This window comes from Furipterus horrens, unplaced genomic scaffold (assembly GCF_987537825.1).
Source record: "Furipterus horrens unplaced genomic scaffold, mFurHor1.1.pri manual_scaffold_11, whole genome shotgun sequence".
NCBI lineage: Eukaryota > Metazoa > Chordata > Mammalia > Chiroptera > Furipteridae > Furipterus > Furipterus horrens.
Genome location: NW_028327181.1, coordinates 78,754,964 through 78,780,744, shown reverse-complemented (window position 1 = coordinate 78,780,744; position 25,781 = coordinate 78,754,964). Strand labels below are relative to the sequence as shown.

Sequence of the window (25,781 nt, the reverse complement as noted above, 5' to 3'; positions counted from 1 at the left end):
TTTGATATTCCAAAGGTATGTTATCAGGTCTGTTATCACAGATGCAAAAAATGATCACAAACAGTCTCAGTTAAGTAGAGACTGACCTCTGTTAGGGAAAAATGCAGGCCTAGGACCGGACTACCCACCATGAACTGCTTTTAGTTAGAAAGTTTTCATTTCAAACCATCCTATGTGGTTACTTTAGGTCTCTTAGTTTGTAAGGCTGCCACGCAGGCCTCCCCTGAACTTGTCAGGTTTGGTATGTGGCCCCTTTTTCATCCACAAGTCTAAACACAGACCCCAGACCTCTATCCATAGTTAGATGTTCAGACCACAGAGGAGAGAAGGGAGAAACTGAACGAAAGAAGGAATGTGGAGGGAGAAGAAATGGTGGCAGACAGGGAGTCAGAGCAAGCGAAGGTCCTAAAAAACCACCAGGTCCCAGCTGGACCTTGTTACAAACGGGGACCCAGAGGTCCTGAGACAGACGTCTAATAAAACCACCTACTGAGCCCGACCCCAGCCCTGTTCACACCTTTGCCCATGTGTCTTCGCAAGCCCTCTAGAGATAGCAAGTACCATCCCCATCTGACAGCTGGGGAAACTGAGACTCAGGGGAGTGAAGGTCTTACCTGCCCAACCTCACCCAGCTGGTAAGCAACTACGTCTGTCTGATTTGAGGCTGGGCCCACGCTGCTATCTAGGAAATCGAGACTGCCTCAGCAGCCCCCCGCCCCAGGGCCACCAGCCTTCCCAGCTTCCCTCCAGCCTGGACCAGATGGGATCCCAGTCTGGAGAAATGAACGCTCTCCGACCAGGCCCTGCTCTCCTTCCCTACCCTTCACCCTCCCAGCCCCAACCTCTGTCTCCAGGCCCAGGGTAAAAGGATACAAACTGAAAAAAACAAAAACAAAAAAGCCCCCACCACCCCCCACCCCACCCCAGTCATGGCATAGTACCAGAGTTCTAATCCTGGCTCTGGATGACCTTGGCATCTGGGCCCCAACTTCCCCATCAATAAAATGGACTGGGTTGTCTAAAAGTGGGTTGGACAGTGGCTCTGTTATTACCCAACCCCCACTCTTATCCTAAACAAATGTAGAGACTTCCCCTTGGCTTGGGTGGTCTTTATGAAGAAGGTTCTGACCCCAATTTCAGAATTTAAAGCTGGCAAGGGGGCCTGGAGAGCAGGGGACCTAGCCAGCCGTGGAAGCTACTAATCTCCATCTCTGCCTGGGGGGACTTGACTGCCGCCTTCACTGAAAGCAATTTGTCATGCCCTGAATTAAGTGATTCCAAAAAGAGTTTAATTTCAGTTTAATGGCTCTGTTTTTAGTGTAATTAAATACCACTGCATGGCGAAAATATGTTGTTTGCACTTTAGAGAGTGTATAAGGGCCAGGGAAGCCAATCCCACCGGGTTTCTACTCTCAGGCTCCAGCGGCCCCTCCCCTCGTCTGGCTGGGGAAGGACTGGAGATCTGGGGAGGACAGGGGGAGTGCTGGGGAGAGAGGTGCTCCTCATGGTCGCTCAGTAGAGCATGTTTCCAATTATATACAGCGCCCCCCCCCACCTTCTCCTCCCTGACCCTCCCCAGCCCCTGGGGCCTCAGACATAGAAGGAATAGGTCACTCTGACAGTGAGGATCTAATTAGACCCTTGGCTGGCTGGAGTGGTGTCTGCTCCCCGCTGGGTGTGCCCAAAGGTGCCCCGTTGTCTCTCCTCCACTTACTGTTTCCATTAACTCCCCCTCCCCCTTGACTCTCTCCCCTGACTCATAATCCGCCGGCCCCTTTCCTCCCCTCTTCCCTGTGACCACCCAACATTCCAGCTGCCAGCCTGCCTCCCAGCTCCATCCAACCACATTATCTTGACTTTCTTTAGGTCAGAGGTGACATTGCCGTAGGGGTCTAGAATGCAGGGGGGCGTTTCTCTGGCTGGGAATGTTTCAGAGTCATTTACCACACAGCTATAGTTCTCCCCAACGACCGGAGGAGGGGGAGGGGCAAACGGACGCCCCAAGTCCTGCATGCTTCCTAACGTTCCTGGAGCAACTTGGGGGAATCTGGCCCACAGGGCAGAGAGGTTGGACGAGCAGCCTTTTCCTGGAAGGAGCTGAAGGGAGGGCAGCAACTGGAACCTCGGGCCCTGATAGGAGGAGGGGCCAGGAGGCTCAGCCAGCGCTCCCGAGATCACCCCACCTGAATCCAATACTTGAGTCAGTCCAAGGCTCCATTTTTTTTCTCCCTACTCCCACCCCGTTTTCTTGCCAATGGAAAACCCAGCCCCCAACCCTCAGCAGACATCAGGGCTTGATCTCCACTAATGAGCTGGGAAATGGAAACCAAATGCCTGATGTGGATCGGCACCAGTGGGTTAGGAGATGCTGGCAGGGTGCCCCCATCCCCCTGCTCCAAGCCACAGTAGAGGGGGAATAACATCTTGGGGGAGGCAGGGCAGAGCACTCAGGGCTATGGTTTTAAATTCATCCAGGTGTGATAGCCCCACCAGGACATAAGCATTTGCTTCTTGCCACCTCCTTTCTACCCCTGCCGGAGATTTTGGTGCCCCTGGGGCAATGACAATGACCTTTTCAGGAGTATTTGGGGGCTGGGGTGGGAGGGCCTAGGTGTAAGCTAGGCCAGCAAGTCCTTTCTGGAGCCTGGGTCTCCCCACAGTGACACTGCCCAAGATGGTTCACTTTGCCTAGGAGTGTCCACATGGACACTGAGCTTCTTTTATTTCCTTCTTTTTTGACACCTGGGACCTGGATTCCAGATCATGGGGGTAAACACTGGGGCGGTGGGCCATGTTTCTGTGTAATATGAAACTACCCCCGCCAAGTACACATCCTCTATTCTCTGATGCTAGAAAGCTCCCCAACAAACCCTGCAGGGGACAGCTAATGAGGAAGGGTCACTCATTTACAGCCAGGAGGGAAGTACACATTCTGGATCTTATTCCCCCTTTCCTCACCTCACATACATTCACAGTCAGATTCATACAGCCCACATATAGACACACCACACAAATACACTCATCTACACACGCCAGACCAGGTGTACATGTCCTGTAAAAGTCCACACTCTCATTCACATTTCAGGTATCACTTTGCTATATTCACACACGTGTGTATGCACACACAACCATAAATATACATGTCTCAGGCACATCCCAGGCCGTATGTGCAACTATTTCCTGAGCAGACTGTGCTTTTTCTGGGGGCCCATGAAAGAAAAAGGACCTCTTACCCCCACTGCCAAGGGTGCAAGGCTAGAGCATTTAAAGAGGTGGTTTAGGGATCTAAAGAGATATTTTTCCTGCATTTGGCTTAGGGTCCTAAAATTTCATCAGCAGCCTACACCCAAAACATGCCTTGGCCCTGGCCCCAGAAGTAGGGGGGGCTCTCTGAAGAGTGGTCAGGGGGGCTGAGAGAGCCACTCTCGGGGTCACTTTGTTCTTTATCTCCTGCTGCTGGCAGTGGGCCCATGGTGCCTGGGGGAGACTGGGTGGCTGAGCTCGAGATGAGTGAGAACTGTAGTCCTAGACTCAAAACGCAGACAGCACAGGTGCCAGTACATCAGAGGCCAGGGAAATCGAGAGGCCTGGGAGTACCTCCGGAGCTGGGGAGCGGCTAGGAATCCAGCAGCCTGCCAGACAGGAGGGTGCTCCCCCAGAGTGCAGCAGCTCAAAGCACAGGGTCTCCAGGCTTCCCTTGATCTCCCAGAAAAGGAACCCCACCCGAGAAATCAGTGCCTGGCAGAGGTAGGGAAGGGGGAGGGACATTGGGAAATGACCAGGAATCCAATCATACCACATGGGCGCAAATTTTGGGGCTGCCACCAAAAGCCCACAGCCTGGTGTGCCCATGGCAGCCAGATCAAAGACTCCTCCACTCAACCCCTCAGAATCAAATCTCAGCACAACCCCCAATCAGGAATCCAGGAAGGCAGAGCTGGGGAATGTGGTGGCAAGTTTACCCCCTTTCCCAAGCTTCAGAGCAGTGCCTCCGCCCCCTCCACTAAATTAACAAATGAAACCCAGATGCAAACCCAATCTGCCTGATGCCCAGGAAATGCCCCAGCTTCACACATCAGCTGCTCCCAGAAATAGCTGTGGCCCAGCAGGGCTGTCCTGGCCCCCTCCCTTCGGAAGTCATCATTTCCCCACCCGGAGTCTAAACACAGACGGCACAGACTTTGGGGACAGGGAGGCCCGTTAGGAAGGGGCTGCAGGGAGAGCAGGGTGAATTAACTGACCCTTAGGAGTCCTCTTACGATGTAGGATAGGCCTTCCCATCCCTAGTACATCTGTCTCTAATTGTAAATAAACAAACTAAACACAATCTTCTAGCATTTTTTATTTTGTTTTGTTCTCTTTTGTTAAAAAAAAGAAAAAAAGACAAGACATTATGGCCAACTGGTAGGTCTCTAAGTCTCCTTCCACCAGTCAAGCCAGAAAATGCCCAGGAGGCAGGGTGCAGGGGAGGGAGGTGCAGGGGAAGCAGGTGTGGAGCAGGAGGGAGCCACAGGCTGGGAGCCACTGAAGGATGGAGTCATCCTGGTGATTTCATGGCTCTGACCACAAATGGATGAAGCAGAACCCCAGGCAAGCCCCACCCCCACCCCCCGACCCCAGTATGCTGGTCCTTTTCTCCATCAGGCACATGCAGTCCGATCACACATTCTTTCCTCTCACCCCGACTGCTCAGACATGGGCCCCACTGCCCAGCCCTCTGTTTTGCAGGCCTTCCTCTGACCCTCTGCCTTGCTTCATAGCAGGGACTCGGTTGCTAGGTAATTAAGCAGGCGGCACTATGTGCAGCCCAAGAGTTGGCTGGTCTCTGCAGGAAGAGAAGAGGAGCCTGGCAGCCCTTAGCTTTGGGAGTGGGTCTGGTTTCCTGACCATTGAGCCATCTGCTACCCACACCTTCCCTATGGCCTCCACTCTATGACTAGATTAAGGGGAGGGATGATGGTCAAGGTACATGTCTACTTTCTTCCTCTGATGACAGGAATGGGACTTCTCCCCCAGACTTGTGCTCGTCATATAGGAGGTGGCCTCTCATGTCCAAGTCAGAGAAAGTCAGAATAAGAGCCCCCAGGGCTGAAAACCAGAGCTGGCATGTAATTAATACGTAGTCAACATATGTTTTTAGATGGCTGAATGAATGAATGAATTAATGAATCCAGGATTCATCTGGAAATATACAAGCGCTCCCCATTGCTGCTCTCAGACCTCTCAGGCTGTCTAAGCCCAAAGAGGACACCCCTAGGCTCTGGCTCACCCCAAAGGCACACTCATGCTCATACACACACACACACACACACACACACACACACAAAACACACCCTGATGGAAACTTCTGGGCCAGAGGCAGAGCCAGGACTCAGACCTAGGCTCCAGGTCAGCTCTGCAGCCTCCAGGGGAAGGGGGGGCAGGGGGACACAGAGCCCCCTGCCTACTGGTAGGGCTCATTCATGGAAGCTGTCAGCCAACTGGTGGCAGTCCAGCTCCCCCTTTGGCTCCAGGTCCCCTGAAAGCCTCACTCCTGTCTTGCGGTCCACACACCAGCACTTGCCGCGCTGCCCATCCAGGGCGGGGTGGCACTGTCAAGACAAGGGCATGAGAGGTCAGTTACCAGGCAGCCGGACCGAACCCCAGCCCAACCCCCGAGTCAGACAATTGCTCCAAAATGGTCTCTGAGGGCAGAGGCTCTTTCGTGAGCACAAATCTTCTGAGTTCACTGGAGCAGAGAGAAAACTTGGCCAAGAAGGAAAGGCCCAGAGAGTTTTAATAGGCAGGGCCCTAAGAAAGCTCTATAGCCTACGTGGAAGGGAGGCTAGATCCGTAGCATTTAGACATGAAGCTGGACGTGAAAGGCTAAGGTTCAGGTTGCTGATGCTTTGAGTGTGTTCTCAGTGGGTTGGGACTTGAAGAATGAAATTATGGTTAATAGCAGGATCCAGGTTGAAGTTAAGGTAAGAGGTGTAGTTGGATTGGGAACTAAGACTAAAACTTGAGTCAGGTGAGACTTACCCAGGTCAGGAACAGAACTGGGATAAAGACAGAGGACAAAGTCAGAGCAACTAAAGCATCTGAGCTCAAGTTTGGGTCAGGAGTAGGCAAGGGGAGAAGGGAGGGCAGTGGGTAAAGGAGTATTTCAGAGCTAGGATTGGAGCTGGAGTAAAGGTTGTCTCAAGGGTCTGAACTGGTCTGGGGATCAAGGGTCAAGTGTCAGAACTTTCAGCAGGAAAAAAGAATGGGGGGAAGAAAGCCCACAGAACTGTTCAACACAAAGAGTGAACCCTAATGTAAACTATGGACGTTAGTTAATAATAGTGTATTTCAATATAAGTTCCTCAGTTGTAACAAGTATACCATACTAATGCAAGGTGTTACTAGGGAAAACTGGGGGGTGGGAGAGTAGATGAGAACTCTGTACTTTCTGCTCAATTTTCTATAAACCTAAAACTTCCTAAAGGGTTAGAATTTTCTTTCTTAAGAGAGAAAAAAGGTTTTAAAAATTGGGACAAAAATAAAATTGGTATTGGGATAAAGGTTGGAGAAGGGTTTGGCACTGGTTTAGGGGGGCCCTCGCTGAGCCCTAACCCATTACACACCGCACATGATGTCCTCATGCCACCCTGGGATGTGCTGGCTCAGGGGCAGCCTTTCTCCTGCCACTAGGCCTCTGCTGCTAACCCCCTTTGTGGATTTGTCTATGGAGGGTGATGTGTAAGAATGTGTGCCTATGCCCCCAAGGAGCTGGAGAAGGAGATTCAGGTCAGGGCTCCCCAGGGAACACTCAATACAAGGCACCCCAGTGCCCTGCCTAGATGTGCCATCCTTCCACGTGGGCCCACGTCTGACAGGCCAGAGACGAGGCTGGAGCAGGCTCGCCTTCCTGAAATCCCAGCTTCCCAGGGGCCTGTCAGAAGAGCCCGTGTTCCAAGGGTGTGGGGGTGCACAGAGGCTTCTGCATTCACGTCTCCTCTCCGACCCACGTCCTTCCTCGGCTCCCAGCCAAAACCCCTACTCCAGCTGTCAGATCTGACATCACCTCCCTCCTGGATGTACCCCTGGTGGTCTGGCTGCTCACCTTGGGTAAGGGGCAAGCTGTTTCCCCCTTTACCCCTCATGACTTAGTCCATGCATTTCCAGGTGAGACAGACATTCCACAGACTGACAGAACTCCTCATAGGAAGGAAATAGGATGAGTGAGAAAGGGTTGGGAAGCAGAGGTTGGCAGGAGTATTAGATAAACATCACGGACGGTGAAACAAGAGGTGATGAACATAATCCGGGAGGGGGAGGCAGGATAGTTGGTCCGCCATTACCTCGCTCTGTGACTTTGAGCATCGATCTCCTCATTTCCAAAACGAATGATGTGGGAAAAATGAGCTCAGGTGCTAAGGCTGGGTGTACAGTTTGGGGAGGGTCGTAGGGGTTGGGCGTGGTTGGGGGGCCTCCCCTTTCCCGAGACCTCTGCCCTGGATGAACCTGTCGAATGCCCCTGGAGCCGAGGCCAGGGCCCGGCAGGAGGGAGATGGAGACGGAGACCCACCTGCTTGGGGTGGAAGTTGCCGTTGCGGTCGCAGTTGGGGATGGGGATGATGTAGAGGTCCTCGTGGGTGCGGCCCTGTGAGGCGGCCAGCCGCTCCAGAGCCCGGTGCAGCTCACTCTGGCAGGAGCCCTGGGGCTGAAGAAGAGGGAGGAGGCAACTGCTCAGCAGAAGGGAAGAGGGGCAGGAGGACCAGGGCTGGGGGACATCTCGGGACTGAAGGCCTTGAAAGGAGGGTCAAGGCCCAGAGGTTGGGCACGGCCCAGTGAGGTCAGTTGCATGGCTTGGGTTCCAGGGACACTGGTTGGAAGAGCAGAAGGACATTGAAGGAGGGGGTCTTGCGCCAAAAAAACTTCTAAAAAGGAGAGGTGAGAAGTGAAGAGGAAGGAGCCGTGGAAACCTATGGAGAAGGACTGGAAGGGGGTGATTCCTAAGCAGGAGGGATGAATAAAATCATACAATCCACAACCTGTAAGATCCAGGCACGGAGCCATCAGAACCACCCATCAGAAAGGACATTTGCCAGACCCTGGAGCAGGGGGTTCCAAGGCCCCATGCAATGGCCAGCATTAACCCTTTAGAGACTGAGGACTGGGGTGGGGAATCTAAGAGAAGGACCAAGAAATATCAGGAGGCTTAGGGCAGCCATGATTTACCAACCAGTACAAAGGTATTTCAGTATTTAACAATCACTTCAGCTGTACCAATACAGAGAACTACTGAGCAGGAATGGAATTTCAAGGAAAGATATGAGGACTCTGGTCCAGATGACGTATACCCGGTGCATTTTTATACCATAGGCATCCAAAGAACGTTTGCTGAGTAAACATAGTCGAGATGGTGGTGGTGGTGGTGGTGGTGGTAGTGGTAGTGGTAGTGACGGTGGTGCTGGTTGTGTGTGCCTGTGAATGTGTGCGTTTGACGTCAGAGGTCCTCACCATAGGCCGAGCTTCCTCCCGGGGCACCCCCATGACCTTCATCTTGCCCCCACTGTTGCTCCGGTCTCGAATTTTGGCAAAGTGCTTCTGCAGGCACCTGCGGTCATGGGCACCACAGGGGCTGAAGCTGTTGTTGGGGTGGTCATCCTCATCCTTGTCTGCAGTCAAGACGAAACGAGGAGAGGTCAGCACTGAGAAAGGACAGGGTAGCACACCACCCCAGCCTCCCACCTGCTTTCTACTTGGGGATTCTCTAGCCTGCACTGAGCAAGAGCAGGGGCGGGGGCGGGAGGTCCAGGGATAGAAAAAAGTCAAAGCAGTCCTGTCTCAAAAGTCAAAGCAGTCCTGTCTCCTTCCCACTCCCCAGAATCTCCTCAGGAGAATATTCATCTTGAAGTCCTTGACATGTCCCTCACCCCACCCAGGTCAGCCCTCAGATGAGTCACCAGTTACAGCTGCCCAGACAGCAGGCCAGTCCCTTGGTCCCCACAGGGAGGTCTGAGGCAGGCAGGGGGGCCCCCTACCAGATCTTGTCACCCTCCATTTAGCTCCTCCTACCATCCCCCTCTCCGTCTGCTCTCTCTTCCTGTCTCCTTTCCTGCTCTTTTCAGCATCTGGCTGAGCCAGCCAGGGGATCCTCAGGGCTGTCAGCTCTGCTGACCCTCTTCCAAATGGCCAGGATCAAAGTTTCCGTGAGTGATGAGAAATCTGACCCAAAAGGCTCTCCCCATTGGCTGCACAGGAGAAAAGTGGGAGTGGGTGTGTATGCCTGCATGTCAAAGTGGGGTGTGTGTGTGTGCGTGTACACTTGTGTAATGCCCTGTGTAGTCTGGGCCAAGGGAATACCTTCCACATCCCTTCAGTCCCCTACCCTTAGACTTCAGACTCCTCCAAAGTCCATGTCTGTTGCCCAGGGCACTGGGGATCTATCTGGACGTGGGGGTGGTAAGGCTGGACCTGCACCCCCTCCCTGGGATCTCCTGAAGACTCTATCTAAACTCAAGAAAAAAACAATTCTAACTGCTGTTTCTCCCTCCAGGCAGCCAAAACCGGAATACAGGGCTGAACTGGAAAAAAGAGGTTGCAAGACCTCTCTGCAGATCAGCACCACCTCCAAAATGCTCGGGTTTGGCAGCTCACTGTGGGCCTGAATGCAAAGCCCCTGCCAGCATCCCAGATGTTGGCAGCCAGTCAGAAGGTCACATCTGGTTTGCGTCAGGATTTTTTTCCTGAGAAGTTAGCAGGTTCCTCCAAGCATGGCAGCAGTCCCAGAGCTGCCTCTGGGTCAAATGGTATTTTTCTGCCTAGCCAAAGTGAGTTGGGGGGGGGGGGGGAGCGGGGAGTTAGTTCTCTTTTTATTCTCCTAGTCCTGGGGGTGTGGGGGGAAGCATGTGGATAAAGGAAAACCAGACAAGGAAGAATCAAGACCCTCAGAAAGTCTTTGTCTAGATTCCACACCAAAGGTTATTTATAAAATTGAGTCACCAAGGATGGGAAGGCTTTGTCATCAGTGAAAGGCTGGCTTAGAAAGAGGAATCAAAGGGAAGGAATAAATGGAGCAGAGAGATATATTCCATCCTTTGGCATATTTAACATTCCAAGAACAACAGTCCAGAGGGGACCCCTGACTTAGGGATGACATCAAGTTCATGAAGGTCAACCAAGGAGAATACATTATAGCAAGACCTCCCAGCTAATTGGGGCGGCAAAAGAAGGGGAGGATATTTTTCAGAAGAGCAGAATTGTGCCGTGGGGGCCGTAGGAAAACAAACCCTGAGCCCTCAGTCAGGAACCAGAGAAAAGGTCTCAGATCCAGGCTCTTCCCTGAGGCTCTCCTAGGGAGCCCTTCAAGCCAAAAAGGCCCAGACTGGCCAGTGACCACCCTTGCACATCCAATCTTGCCCAAAGTCATGACTTGTGTTCAGGGGTGTGGGCTGGAGCTGGGGAATGAAGAGAAAGAGGACATGAAAGACCAAAAAGAACTGGAGCCAAACCTTGGGACAAAAGAGGCTGACCTGAAATGTTGACAAAGGCACTGCCTCTTTACCTGGGGAAGGCTGAAAGGGACCCCAGGGACTCACGGTGTTACACCAACTCAAGGAGTGCCCTTCAAACCTGGAAAGGTTTTGTTGTCTTTCCTTTGAGTGTGTTTTCTTTTGATGACCATAAAGGAAAGTGCCACTCTGCAATAACATGTCCTCCTCTTGGGACGTGGACAGAATGTTCTTCGGTTCAAGGAGTAAGGAAGAATTCTCTAGTGAATGGGCTGCTTCAGGAGGTAGAGAGCCTCACAGCCTGGAGGTGTGGCATGTCCGGGTGGTGGAGGCCTCAAGAACTAGCGAGATCTGTGGTAGAAGTTCAATTGCAACCAGGCTTTCCGATGTTGAATTTCTGAGTAGAAGTCCACAAATGGCTAATGCTCAATGGAATATTAATGAATGTTTGAATGTTTATCCTTTAATTTAGGAGGTACCGTTAAGGAGGACAAGGCTGTATGGAGCCTGGAAACATAGCTTATGTTCTTGTGTTGGTAGGGCCCCACGTCACACAGAGGAGGTTCTCTGGGGAAGATGAGCAGGCAACATGCCTGGTCGCCCCCTTCCTGATTTCCCCCCTGCCCAGCACACTTATGCCTAGCTTGTGTGTAAGCTTAGAGAAGAATACACAAGAGGGAGAGTAGCTCCTTACTAACTCTCATGGGGACATAGGTACACAGAATAATATCCATATCTGCCCACTCAGACGCAGAGGCTGGGACCCAAGAATCACAAACATATATAAACAAACATATATAAACAATCACGTGTCCAGACCACACTCGTCCACACGTGCACACCCATGTGCACTCAGGCACTCTGACCCAGCCCTGGGGCAAGGCACACGGACCATATCCTAGCTTGTTGACTTTCTATTTAATCTGTAACTTTTCCTTGCCCAGCCTTGCTTACCGGCATACCCCAGACCAACCCCTAGGCACTGGGTTTGGAAGGGTGAGGGTCATAGCCTTAAGTGTCTAAAAAACTGGCTAAATACTTGCTACTTCCCTGCTCACAGAGGAACTCCAGCCACCTGGTGCTGCTCATCCAGGTGGCACCCTCTGGGAAACCCCAATCCTGGTGGGTTCCTCTCTGAGCAGGGGCCCCCTGAAAGGTCTGAATTCCAATTGGCTTGTTTGGGCAGTGGGGCTTCCAAAGTAGGCTAGGTCATCTCCTCCAGCACCCAAGCCAATGAAGGGCAGCCACAGGGGAAACCTTGGTCTTTGTCCCAGCAGCCAGGGAAGGGAAGGCACCCAGAAAAAGAAGAGGCTTCACAGCTTTAGCACTACTGGCTGCAAAGTTCATGGTCAAAGCTAGAGGACTTCCCCTGTCTTGCTGCCTTATTTCATCCCCATGATTTCTCCTCAACTTCAGCCCCTGCCCTACTCAAGGCACCCAGGGTGAGGCTGTGAGGTGGGTGGGGTTCAGGCATGACCTGGAGGGTCACCCATCTGCCCTGAAAAAAAGGCCTTTTCCTTCTTCACCTGTACCCTGGCTAATGAAGTCAAGACCACCATGTCGAGTACTGGGCCCTTTCTTTGAGTTCTGGTTCAAGGGACGTCCCCCTCACTATTGTGATATACTGCTGGCCTCAAGTCAGAGAGAAAGACAGCTGGCCTGTTCTTCCCATGTTTATAGCAGGAAAAGGCACCAAAGTCTGCCCTCTCCCTCTCAACTCTTATGAATGTCCCCCAGCTTTGTTCACTTGCCCTACTGTCCCCCAAAGTCCCAACGTCAGAGGAGGATTTAAGCTTCCAGTTAAAACCATGCAGCTTCCTCTTCATCACCATCCTCATCATCACTTCAATTTACTGAGCTCTTACACCCCAACTCTGTGAGGCAGGTCCTGTTGTAGACTGGGTGGAGGGGAAGAAGGAGAGACTTATCTCTGCAGCTCTTATGTCTTTAAATGGAAAGATTCCTGATACCAGAGGCACCAATAATTCTGGCTTTGCCAATACTAAAGAAAAAATGTTAAGCAGCTATGCTCCTCCCTCACCTCCCCCCAAGGCACAGAATTTCTGGGAAGGCCCTGTTCCCAGGACATGACTGGATTCCCAGTACTGAAGTAGGGGGGGACAGTATTTGCTGTGTTAACTAAAAATTAACCTGGCATGCACATTCCCTAACCCTGTCCCAGAGGGGCCCAGAGCACAGTTTAGGAACTCCCCAGTCCAAATACAGATGCCACTGTCCACTCCCCCAGGTTCCATGAATCAAGAGTCAATGCAGAATTGCATTGTGGACGTCTGAGGTACATGTTCCACCCCATCCCCACTTTGGTGGTCTGAGCGGCAATAGTCCACAACTTATTCTGGCTCAGAAGTCTGGGACAGGAAGGTGGGGGAGCCTGGAGATGGAAAGGGGAGACCTGCCCCTGGGGCAAATAGTAGGCAGCTGGACCACAGCAGTTCAGGGGAGAGCGTATGCCAAGCGGCTGTCCTTCCCCCATCACCTGCTGAAGCTCAGCTATAAGAGGAAAAGGCAGAAAGAAGAGGTTTAGGTCCCTAAGCCTTGGGGCCTAGGAGGGACAGTTGCCTATTGACCATGAGAAACTAAAGAGAATAGTGGGGATCGGGGCCAAGCCCTGGACACCTTGTCTCACCAGAAACCTTGCAGGGCTCCTGCACAACTATAGGGGGCGCCTTTCACGTGGTGCACTGTTGCCCGTGCTGTGGCAGGGGGTACTTCTATGATAACTGGGAGGTAAGAAGGCAGGGACACAACTCGCCAAGAAGGCACCTAGTTTTACCAGGGTCCTCCAGACTTAGCCTTTCCTTCTCCAAACAGTGCATGTACTGTGTAGGTGGGGAACAGGCAAGGAAAAAAAGAGTGAGGGGCATTAGAGACCAGGGCCCTGTAATCCAAAGGGGACCTAAAGCCACCTTTGGGGGCTGGTTTGCATGGTATACACAGGATAATTACAAACTTTTCATGCCTGCTCCCCTCAATGCTCCTAGGGAAACAGATTTTTCTCCATTACAGGATGGGATGTTCCTACCCAGTCAAGGAAAAATGGGTGTCCAAGACCCTCTGAGGGCTCTTCTGCCCATGTTCAAGTTGGTGAGAAAGAGGCTACCAGCCATACTAGTCTGGTGCCAGATACCCACTGGCCAGTGGAGGAGGGAGATACAAAGAGGACGTGGTCCTGTTATACCCAGGGAGCCCACGGGCTCAGCCCTCTCCCAGTCTGGTCTAGTACCAGAACCCCTCCTCTCCCACTGGCACTGGCATCTCTGCCCCCAGGATCAGCAACCTGACTGCCCCCCTTCCCAGATGTGCTGGGTGCCAGGCTGGCATTTCTCCTAGAATGCTTTCTGCTGACCCATCTCTCATTGCCCAGGGGCAGGAAGGGCAGAGAGGCCTGAAGCCCAGACCCCTGGGGTCCACCTCCTTCCTGTTTTCCCTGCATCCTGCTCTCCTCCAGCTAACAAGCTGCAGAGGATTGAGGAAGTGGAGCGGTCTGGGACCCAGGGCAGGAAGCTTGGGGCCAGAGTCCCAGCATCCGGACTGCAACAATGGAAGCTTCAAGCACCAGGAAAAGAGACAGACAGAGAGGCAACCAGAAACAGCGGCAGACATACAGAAAGGCGGGCAAAGAGATTCCAAAAGTAACAGGAAGGCAGGAACAAAGACAGAAAGAAAAACGGGGACACGGAGAGAAAGGGAGCAACAGAAAGAGACTGAGGTGAAGTGAGAGAAGAAGCGGGGCAACTGAACCAGAAAAAGGGAGTCGGCTAGAGGAAGGGAAAGACATTGATAATGGGCAGAAGACACTGAAGAAAGGAGAGTTCAAGAATGCTGCTAGTGAAACCAGAGGTTGAAAGACATGGCAGGAAAGAACAAAGACTAAGAGAGGGAAAGAGACTGAGAAAGATTATAGAGGGAGCAATTGAAAGGCTCAGTGAGACCTGGAAAAAGAGAACGTGTAGGGCAAAGGGCTTTCTGTCTCTGTCTCTCTCTCCTCTACTCCTTATCCTACATCCGTTAGGTTTCTGCCACTCTGGGCTGGGAGCCCAGACTTACTTCTTTCTGCCACCTCAAATGGCCCCTGCCAAGAGAACAAAGCAGGATGCCTGTCACCAGGTCAGGAGGATGTGCCCAGACCTGGCAGAGAGAGACCCCCGTCTTCCCAGTACCTCTCAAACAGCTAGGTGAGCTGGCCTGGGGCTTTGGGGGAGGGCAACTCTGATGCCCCTCACCACCAAAGCCCCTCAAGTCTGCATGTCCCACTCCACCCACCTCACTGTCAAAAGTTCAAGCTCTGGCTTCTGACCTCTGGCATTTCACCTGTGGCCAGGGTGAGGATTGGTCCCTGGATCAGCAACAGAAAGCCCCACCACCACCACCACCACCGCCATCCCCACCCCCATCCTAATCCCCATCCTGCAGTTTTCTGGCTCACTTGCAGGCTGTGGGCTGTTCCAGATCACTTAACTTTCCATTCTTGCACCAGCACCCAAGACTGCTCCTCCCCAGTAGGCATCCTTGGGAGGTTTGAGATGGAGAGAGGGCAAAAAAGTCCTCCTTTCCTTGACGGTGGCAACAGGCTGTTAGGACTCCATAGCAGTTTCCTTGGCTAAGCCTGTCCCAGTACAGCCCTACCACGTCCCCGCCTTCTCCTACACTCACAGGGGATCTTCAAGGGCCTCCCAGGCCAGCCCGATTGGGGAACGGGTTTCCGGGAGAGGAGCACACCAGGAGGGCGTGCAAGGGCAGAGGCACCTTACCAGAGGGCTGCAGGCTTTCCTGGATGGCCTCGATCTCCGCTAGGTCCATGCACACGCCTTGCCCGTGCATCAGCGTGTGCAGGGGCTTCTCCACCCCTCGGGGCGGGTAGCAGCGCAGGCCCGAACCGCAGCGGGGGGTGTACACCCCGCAAGGCATCCCCTTGCCCAGGGCGCAAGTGGCGCAACAGCCGCAGCCGGGCTCGCGCACCAGCTCCTCGCAGCCCACGGGGGGGAGGCAGCGCGCCAGCTTTTCCTCGGAGCAGGGCGGGCAGTGGATGGCTTCGTCTCCCAGGCTCGGCCCGGGCCCGGCGGCCAGCAGCAGGGCGGCCACAAGGCAGAGGGGCAGCATGATCGGGCGCGGACCGGGCGCTGGCGCAGGGGGCGGGCGGGGAGCGCGGGCGCGCGGACTGGCGGCAGGGGGCACACGGATGCTGCGCCCGGCGCGCCTGAAGGACCCGACCGGGAGAGCGCGGGGAGACGGGGCGGCCCCGCTGGCGGACAGAGACTGAGCCAGGGAAGTTAGCAAGCGCGCTGAAGGGAAGTGAGCGTGGCCACCGAGGCGCTGCGCCGCATCCTCGGCCCGGCCCAGAAGGCAGGCAGTAAGGGGTAAGGGGGCTGAGTGGCTGCCCCGGGCCGGCTCCCGCCGTCTTTATACCGGCCCCTGGCCACACCCCCAGCGCCTTCCTAGAGGTGGGGGAACCGGGTAGGGTGGAGGAAGGCTAGGGGGGGAGGGAGACGCGGCCGTTAGGGGTAGGGGGCTCTGTCCTGAGTCGAAGCCGCCGCCGCTACGGTGGCTACAACTGAAAGTCCATTTCTGCCCAAGAAGGAAGCGGCACAGTTTGGAAGCCCTATAGGCACCGAGAGCGCTTCTGAACCGGAGCCCGGGAGGGGAGAGAAGGAATGGGGAAGCAAAGAAGCTACCCTTTGGCCCCCTCCCCAAACCTTGGAGGATTCATCCCTGACCCACAAAGGCGGCCCCTAGCACCCCCACTGAGAGTGCGACCCCTGAGCCCGGACTCCTGGTCCGCGGATTCGGTCTTCCTGGCCAGACCTTCCCACCCTATCCCAGTGCTTCCAGTCTCAACAAGTCAGGTGAGATGGGGGAAGGGGTACAGGCACCCAACAAGGGGCCTAGAAGGTCCTCAAGGCCCTAAGACGTTAGTAGGCTCTCTTCACACTTGCCCCTTCCTACTTCTTTCCGCCCCCGGTCTCCCCAGGGTTCACGTGGGTCCTCCTGAACTCCTGGTGAGGGAGGTGCCCAGCCTCTAACTCCTTCCTGGATATTTGCTTTTACTGCCCAGATGGGGCGGAGGGTGGGGGGAGATTGCCACTCTCAATCTGCAAATTGTGCATTGCACAACTCCAAGGGGGCACCATTTCTCTTATGGTCGTTGTAGACTTGTATAGGTGTTGTGACAGTTTTCCAGCAGATGGCAGTCAAAGGTTTTGAGGAAGGGGTGCCTTTTTCTAATTCAGCCAATGCTGCTATTTGGGGCTGGAGAGGCCCTTTGTAAGATTCTGTTGGTGCGGCTGATTGGGAGGACCCCCGGGGTAACATTTGGAGCAGGGACTCTTCTCCTAGGTTCTCTCTCAGGTCCCCCTAGTACTCACCCATCCTCCCCCACAAATGCTTCTGCTCTCCTAGATCTGGTTTCAGGGTAAGGGCGCCTGTCCAGGCATAATTGGTGACCCACTGTGGATTTTTTTGGCTTTGCCTAGAAAGCTGCAGGACAGCCAAGCTGGAATGCAGATCAGAGACCCTCTTCCTGCTTCCTCTCCCAAGGCAGCCGTCTTTTGTCTCACAGGGACTGGGCCCTCTCCTACTTTCTGCCAGTGCAGACCGTCCAGGTGATAGGCGGAAGAGAGGGGCTGGAAGCTGGACCCAAGGGACGGAAAGAAAAGTGGCAAACTGACGGCACCTACTGGCAACCATCAAGACTGCAGAAGGGCTGGAGAGTTCCGGCCAGGGACAAGGTTCTAGGATTCTCAATTGTAATTGAAAAATAAAATTAGGAAATGAAAAATTAAAGATTCTAGTGTTCTCTCCATGCCATCTCACAGACCAAATGGGGTTTCTTCTGTCCCAGAGTCGGGTTCCTCAAGTCCCGTGGGGAAGCCTAGCCTGTCCCTGGTGCAGTAAATTGTCCTCCTTCATCATACCAGACTCAGTTCTGCCATCAACTTATTCTGTGAACTTGGACATCACCCTTTGGAGCTTGAATGTCCCTAACGGTAAAATAAAGGTAGGCCATCTCCATTTATCCTACCTCTTAAATTCTTGTGAGAATAAAATGGGACCAGAAAGGATGGTTCTGATCCCAATGCCAGACTAGTCTCCTAGACAGCAAAGGTGCTGGGAGGAAGGAGTGCAGAGGAGGTGGGGGAAGGCCCAGAGAAATGCCTGGGGATGAAGCCTGAGTGTAGGTGAGTGTGGGAAAACTGGCAAGGTTTCCAGGTGAGACAGGGAGACAGGTGCTCACACCTCTACCCCAGCACCACCCCTCAATCCATCCTCTGGTGCCCTGCTCCCACCCCCACCCCACCCATCACTTTCCTAGGAAGCAGGAAAATGGACGTGAGGAGGCCTTCCAGTCACCTCCCACTTTTCATGCATCACACACTTATGAAACACCTATTGTGCACAGGCTTTGTGCTACGTACAGGGAATAGAGAGATCACTCTCTGCCTCAAGAAGCTCACTGCCTAGCCAGGGGAGACTTATAAATAAGTCTAAGAAGTGTGCAGGTGCCCTGGAGGTATTTATATGGGACATGACGGGGACCCAGAGGCACAAGTGGTCAGTTCTACATCCAGGACATGGAAAGACTTCATGAAGGAGGTGAAGCCAGAGCCAGTGTTACATGGTCTTCCATGTTAGCATCAGGCAGACCTGGATCCTAATCCCAGCTTTGCCACTGGACTCACTGGGGAACCTGAAACAAGTTACTTACACTCTCTGAGCATCACTGTCCTTACCTGGAAAATGGGACTGTGGTAAGAAAGAAGGAAGGGTGGGGAGGGGAGAGAAACGGCGGCCTGTGCAAAGTGCCCAGCACACAGTAGGCACCAAGTGTTTGCCCCCTCCTGCAAACTCTAACTTCTCCACACAGTTGCAGATCCCCTGGTGGCAGGACTTGTGTCTCCCCCACTGGACTGGAAGCTCTTGCAGGACTGGAAGCTCCTGGAGGACTGGTTTAGTTTCCCCCCGGGGCCTGCTGGTGTCTGGAAGAGGCTGTATACAGAGGGCATGTGACTTAGAGTCACAGGACCTGGGTTCAAGTTGCATATGCAGGACATGGGTCTATGTGCTTCACTCATATGCACTTCACAACAACCTCATGAAGTAAGTGCTATCATTACTCTCTTTTTAAGATAGGGAAACTGAGACACAGAGAGGTGTGTAAGTTGCTCAAGGTCCCACAGCAAGTTAAGTGGAAGAGCAGAGATGTGAACCCAAGCAGAGTCTGCATAATTAACCTCCATGTTTTACCGCCTGCCAAAACAGCTGTCATAAGCATTCCAAACAAATGTCAGGGACGAAAGACTATGGTACAAAGCACAAGCTGGCTGTAGGGGATCAGAGCAGAGATAGCATTGATGTGGGACTGGAGCCCAGGCCTCCCCATAACTTCAGCTTCCCAGATTCTCCCTGGCTTCCCTGAACTGCCTACTGTGCCCACACTGAGTAGGAGCTCAGCTTCTCTCCATGTCAGCTGACGTCCAGGCCCCAGGTACGGCATCCTCCACAGTCACCCCAGGTGTGTGGGCTGAGCAATGGCACATGTGTATGGCTGCCTCCTTGCCCAGCGGGGCCCCACTCTTGGAAAGACCAGATCAGAAGAGTGAGGATGTCTATAGAGACCCATAGAAGATGTCTGGTCCAGAATCCTTCCCTTAGGACATTCGGCCCCAGAAGTGAACATCCCAGGCAGGGGGAGGGGTGGGGAGAGGAGAGTCGGTCTGCAGCTGGGCTGGCCAGGGTCCAGTTTCATATCTCCAGTCCAGCCAGCTCTGCTCCTCGCCGGCTTTGTGGCCACTTCCCCTTCCCCTTCCTTAGCTTCAGTTTTACCATCTGTAAAATGGAGGAGGGGAACTCATTGAATGGTGAAGTCCCTTCTAGCTTGGGCAGTTTAGGAATCTAGATCTTCTGGAGTCCTTTTGCATGGTCCTAGGGCCAGTGCTGGCATGGCTCCCAACCCTCCAGAGTTGGTGCTGCTTCCCGGCCAATTGACACCAATGGCATCTCTTTCTCACTGCCCAAGTCCTGTGCAGGAGATGAGCCAAGGGAATGATGTCGGACCCTGTGATATAGCTCTGTCACCACCCAGAGGTGACAGGCTCGCTCAAGATAACTTAAGCCAAATGTATTTGTTGCCTGCTCTGGACTTGGCCCCCTGTGCCATGCTGCCTCTGACGCCAGAATATCTATCACCAGGGCTCAAGGAAGGTGGAGGCAGGGGAGAATCTATGCAGAGGCTACTACTTGCAAACACAGAGGCACAAGCAGTGCTCTGGGCAGGTAGAGACAGATGTTACAGTGGGAAAATCACGTGCCCTGCCTCTCCTGACACCTGTTAAGTCAAAGAACAAGGTGCCTCCTTGCCAGGTGCCTCTTGGCCTAACATATCAGAAGCCCTGAATCAGAGCATACCCCATGTCCTTCCCCCACACTCCCTAGAGTGTTTCCAGGCCCTGCCTCCTACTGCCCCTGGCCCTAGAGAATGGAGTGCTACCTACGCCTTAGTAAACCTCAAAGAGACTCTACCACGGTATGGCTGAACCCAGAGGGAACCCCCCCAACAAGGCTGTAGGGTTAGAGATCCTACAGACACTTCAGACTCAGGAAAACCCCAGAGAGAGGGCCTTGGATCCAGAAAGATCCCCCACCCCCAGAAACAGGGGTCCTTATTCCCTGGCTACATGCCTCCCTTTTTCCCATCAGTACTAGGAGTTCACAAATAGCTCTAGTCATGCTTTCTCTTTAGTCCAAGACCTCTCTCTGGGCCAGGATGTCTGGTCCCACACACCGGCCTCTATGCTTTATCCATTCTCTCCTCCCCACCCCCACCCACTTCACCCCAGCCTTCCTCTTCTCCCTACCTAGGGGAACATCCTGGGCCAAGGGGCCTCCCAAGCTCAGTGGTAACCAGACATCCCAGCTCCACTGTGTAAAAGTGGGGAGGGGTCCCCAGGAAAGATGAGTGGATTGCCAAAGGGAATATGGCCTCCATGTCCTCATCTGCAAAATGGGGACAATAACCACACGTTCCACATAGGATTGTTTTGAAAAGCTATACAGAGTGAGTGTTAAGAGTGCTTGCTTCTGGTTATACCTCACTTAATAAAGACACATGGAAAAACATAATGGGATACCACTACGTATCCACCAGATTGGTAAAAATTTTAAATACTGACAATATCAAGATGTGAAGTAAGGGGACTCTCATATAGAAAACAAATATGTACAACCACTTGGAAGCAACAAGCAATTCCACCCCCAGATATACACCCAATAGAAATGTGTGTGTGTGTGTGTGTGTGTGTGTGTGTGTGAGTATTCCCAAGCACATGTAAAAGACCGTTTATAGCAGCATTATTCAGCCAGACATTGGGATCAATGTCAGAGTAGATAAATCTACAGTTGAATAAACTATTGCTATTTCTAGCAACATAGATGAATCACATATGGAACAGAAGGTTACCACTGTATGATTCTATTAATATAAAATTCAAAAACAGGCAAAACTAATCTATGGTTTTAGAAGCCAGGATAGAGGTTAATTTTGGGGGAAAGTTTGGACGTCATTACTGAAAAGGGTCTTTTAGGGTATAGGTAATGTTTAGTATTTACAGAGTGTATTCACTATGTGAACCTTCACTGAGCTAAATATTTCTTATTTCTGTGCTTTTCTGTATGTATGTTATACTTTAATTTTTTTTAAGAAAAAAATATTTTTTGTTTGTTTATTTTTTTTAAAGAGTGCTGGCTCTCAGGTCAGCCTGCCTGGACTGGATTCCTGGCAGTAGTTTTAGGACAATTCCGCACACTGTCTGTGCCTGAGTGTCCTCATCTTTCATTTAAGTGACTATTATATAGGACGTCTATAATGATTAAGTGAATGAATCTGTGTAAAACACTTATAATGATGTCTGCTACATATTAAGTGCCCAATGAGTGTTAGTTATTAGCCATGAGCAGCCAAGTGAGATTAAGAGCCTGGAGCCAAAATGCCTGCCTGCACTGAATTCTGGATTTGCCATTTACTAGCTCTGTGACTTTAGCCAAACGACATCCTCCCTCTTAGCCTTAAACGCCCTCAGTTGTAAAACAGGGATAGTGCCAGCTGAGCCTGATAGGGCTCTGTGACAAACTACAGAAACAATGTGTGTAAAGCCCTCAGCACAGTGCCTGGCACAGAGCAAGACTCCATACGTGTTGACCATTATGATTACTGATCACCATGGTAACTCTCTAGATCCCTTTTTAGATGGTGCTCCAGGTAGTAAAAAGACTGGCTTCAGGTCACAAGCAACTGTGATTTAAACGCATTTGTGGGATGACACAGAGCTTGTGCCCGTGGCCCAACTGGCACCCTTGCTGCACCCAGAAGCAACAGAGCCTCGGAGAGTTTTGCCCAAATGCAGACAGCACCTCTTCCTCCTGCCAGGCTGCCCTTGTCAGAGTTCTGTGTACCAAGAGGCTGGTGTGCCCACAGCGCCCACCACAGTGCCCACCAGGCTTTCCATACCAGTGACCTCTTGTGCTGCTGTCATTGTCCTAAGAAGTAGGGGCAGACCTAAAGACAGCTGGTGAGGGCTGGGGGAGAATTTGAGAGCAAAGGAACAGGGTGGAGTGGTCCCAGAAACAAGGCCCATATTACCTGGAGCCCCTAATCCACAGAGCCCCCATTCTCTTCTCTCTGGACGCCTGGATTCCCCCCATCCTCACCCCTTCAGTCTTTGTGGTTTCCAAAGGCTTGATGCTTGGAGGCAGTAATCCTCAGATCTGTGTGCAGTCCATTCCTCATCCCCACCCAGTCATAATGATCTAAACAGCAGCAGAAGCTGGGCCCCCAAGCCAGGGGAAGAGCTTTGCCTTCAGGTTGGGGTACACAGGCTGTAGGGCAGAGTGCTCTTGCGGTCAGAGCCAGGGGTTAAAATCCCAGCTCTGCACTGATTAATTGTGCACTTGGGCTTGTGTCTTCACCATGATGGACCTCAGTTTCCTCATCTGTAAAATGGGGATGCCAGTCCCTACTTCACTCTGTAGGGCCCTTAAGGAGGATCAAATGAGGCCATATAAGTGAAAGAACATATATCCCAGAAAGCAGGTTACTAGTTAGTGGCATCATTATTATGACCTTTTTTGACTAAAATTCTATGATGATGCTTTGAAGTGGGAGGATAGAGAGAAGGAGAGAGAGTGCTAGCAAGGGGAACACCAAGAGAGGGAGATACTGATACAAGGAATAGGACAGAGAGATGAAAAGAAAGAGAAGATGGATAGATACGATGAAATGAAGAACTTGGAAAGATGGGAGAGATCCCAGTCCAGACTCCCCCTACCCATTCATTCATTCATTCACACATGCATTTTTTAGAAGAAGAAATGAGGCAGTAACTGCCATGCTGGATCTAGTTCTCAGAGCCTGCATCTACCCACCAGGCCTGCTCCCAGCAGCATCCTAGGGGCCCTCTGAAGGCAATGGACTGGAGGATGGGTCTTTGCAGCTCTAGGTAACCTCCTCCTCATATCAAACCTCTGGGTTCACAGGCCCAAGTCAGAGTTGGGGAAGCAGCTAGCTACCAGGAATGCCAGTCCCCCCCCATGCTCCCCCTGGGGCTCTCAATAAGAAATGGGAGTTCTCCCCCAGGCTCTGTCAGATCACACAGATATGCAGCCTCTACTCAGGCTCTCCACCAGCAAATGTGGAGTGAGGAAGGGAAGGGACTAGATCGAGCCCAAAGAGATGAGACCACCAGGGAAACAGATGGATGCAGGTAGAGGCACACAGCATCCCACTCCATCCTATTTCTTTCTTTCTAGGACCCACCTAATGCTTCCTTCGATTCTGACACCAATTCTGATGTGTGAGTTTTCCAACAGCATCAAGCAATTCTCCAACACCAGCTGAGTGTCCTACAGATCTCACAGGATAAGAGCTCAGTCCAACAAGACTGCCCCCTCCTTCAGATGCCAGAGTAACAGAACTCAGAAACATTTCACTTATTAGATTACTGGTTTATTATTAAAAAGATACAACTCAGAAACAGACAGATGGAAGCATTGGCATAGAGCAAGGCATGCAGAAAGGGCACAGAGCTTCCCTGCCCTCTCCCTATGAGCCACTCCCCCTGCACCTCCAGGCATTCACCAACCCAGAAGCTCTCTGAACCTGCCCTTTTTCGGTTTTATGGGGCTTCAGTACATAGGCATGGTTGATTAAATCATTGGCCATTGGTGATTGAATGCAATCTCCAGCCCCTCTCCCGTGCCGGGAGGTCGGTGGGTAAAGCCAAAGTTCCAACCCCCTAATCCTTTAATTGGTTCCCCTAGCAACCAGTCCCCATTCTTAATTGCCTAGGGGCTTTCTAAAACTCGCCTCATTAACATAACAAAAGACACCTTGATTGCTTTCAACACTTCGGAAATTCCAAGCATTTTAGGAGCGCTGAAGAATACCAAATGTGCTTCTTATTATAATTACAATATCACACCTCTTGAGGACCTTATCTGGGATTTCAACCAATTTCAGAGCTGGGGAGAAAGTGACAGGTCCAGATGACCCCATTCCTCACACCACACTAGGAGACATAACTGGCTTTCTCCATCTCCCAGGCCAGCTTCATGCCCCATTGCAACCACCTGCAGATTTCCCTCTTGGGCCTCAGTTTTCCCATGTATACAATGAGGAGGTTGGACCTAGTGATCTAAGAGCCAGCCTAGTTCTAATCTCTCTTTCACTGCGATCTAACCCTGCTCTTGACCCACCTTCTGGTTCTGCCTGCCCTGCTGGGCCCCCTGAATGTCATGTAAATACCATTATGGGTGAGAAATTACAGGGGATTTGGGACCCTCTGGGGTGGCAGAGGGAGTGGGGTGGGGGGAACAGGAGAAAGACTGAGAAGATGGAGTGAGACAGAAAGTCCCCACTTGTATCCTCTTATTTATGCATTCATTGGTTGATTCATCTATGTGCCCTGACTGGGGATCAAACCTACAACCTTAGCATATTGGGACAATGTACTAACCAACTGAGTTACATGGCCAGGACTTAGAGATTTTTTTTTCTCTAATTTCTCTGTCGTTCTGACAGAACTTCAGTGATGACCTTCCATGGTCAGGAGTGACCAGGTAAAATGTACCGGAGGTAAGCATTCAGGTAGCTTGGCCATCAAGATATTCAGTCCCCTTAATGTGAGAAGCTGAAGAGCGGAGAGGCCCAGCCCTGGTTTCTGTTGTCAGATAGGAAGGCCTCCCTGTCCTACTCCCTTTACCACTTCCACTCTGTGGGGTATAGAGGAAGGATGTGGGAAGCTGGAGAGTGTGGGGGTGAGGCAGCAGGAAGGGGTTCATGGCTATGTTTTCCCGAGTTTGCTGACCAAGCCTCCAGTAAGCACAGATGCCAAACCCAAGCGCCAGTTCCAGCAGCCACTGATGCTAGAGATAGGCAGCCAGGGAGTCTTGGGGCCCTGGCAGAGATTTAAGGTCACATCAGCCAACCCACAATGCATGCCAGGAGACAAGGAAGAGGGGTGTCACATAAGGAGTGGAAAGAATCAGAGACCATGCTCTGCCTTCCCAGACACCATGGCCCATTCCCAGTGGGCTTGAGCTTGCTCCTATGCAGCTCTGGGTGGAGCACTTACGGGGGAGGGGAAAACAAAGATTTGAGCATACCCCGATTTAAACCTACTCAATATACAAGGGTTTTTAAAAATATATATGTAGGCCCTGGCTGAGTGGCTTAGTTGGTTGGAGTGTTGTCCTGTACACCAAAGGGTTGCAGGTTCAATTCCCAGTCAGGACACATACCTAGGTTGCAGGTTCGATTCCCAGTAGGGGCATGTACAGGAGGCAACTGATCGCTGTTTCTCTGTCCCTTCATTTCTTGCGGTTTTCAAATGAAATCTTATACAGGACAGAACTTTTACATAGGACCAAAACAGATGAAAGTAGAGCTGCCCTGGGTTGGAGAACCCTGGCCTCACCTCTTCAGACTGCCCTCTTCACCCCCTCTCTAAGACTCTGTGGAAGGCATTTTGCAACCTTCTCCTCTGGTGGGCTACCTAGACTTCAGTGTACAGGTGGGGAAACTGAGACCTAGAGCCAGGAGGGGATTTATGCCCAAGATCATGCAACTTGTGACAGCAGGACTGGAAGTCAACTTCCCGTCACAATAACACTGTCCCTCAATTTCGTCAAAAGATTGAGCTTTTCTACAGAGTTCTCACCACTGGGTTCACTTAAACTGCAGTTTTCCCAGTATATTGAGAATCTAGTTCTATCTACAAAACTTACATTCTCACA

At 52.1% G+C, this 25,781-nt stretch overlaps 1 protein-coding gene across 1 annotated transcript; it reads right to left on the bottom strand.

Moving 5' to 3' along the window:
- Window positions 1–4,324: 4,324 nt before the first annotated feature.
- Window positions 4,325–15,844, bottom strand: IGFBP4 (insulin like growth factor binding protein 4). The gene is made up of 4 exons (XM_090290517.1): window positions 15,251–15,844; window positions 8,485–8,642; window positions 7,550–7,684; window positions 4,325–5,591 (listed from the first exon to the last, which is right to left on the bottom strand). The coding sequence occupies exons 1-4, from the start codon at window positions 15,597–15,599 to the stop codon at window positions 5,457–5,459; spliced, it is 777 nt and encodes a 258-aa protein (XP_090146643.1). The 5' UTR covers window positions 15,600–15,844; the 3' UTR covers window positions 4,325–5,456.
- Between the last annotated feature and the right edge of the window lie 9,937 nt (window positions 15,845–25,781).

Bases quoted from the DNA above. Each gene is read 5' to 3' on its own strand.
- IGFBP4 (XM_090290517.1), bottom strand. From the start codon at position 15,599: ATGCTGCCCCTCTGCCTTGTGGCCGCCCTGCTGCTGGCCGCCGGGCCC. The intron at 8,643-15,250 runs GTAAGGTGCCTC...TCTTGACTGCAG, and splicing joins GGAAAGCCTGCAGCCCTCTG to ACAAGGATGAGGATGACCAC. The intron at 5,592-7,549 runs GTGGGTCTCCGT...TTGTCTTGACAG, and splicing joins GCAACTTCCACCCCAAGCAG to TGCCACCCCGCCCTGGATGG.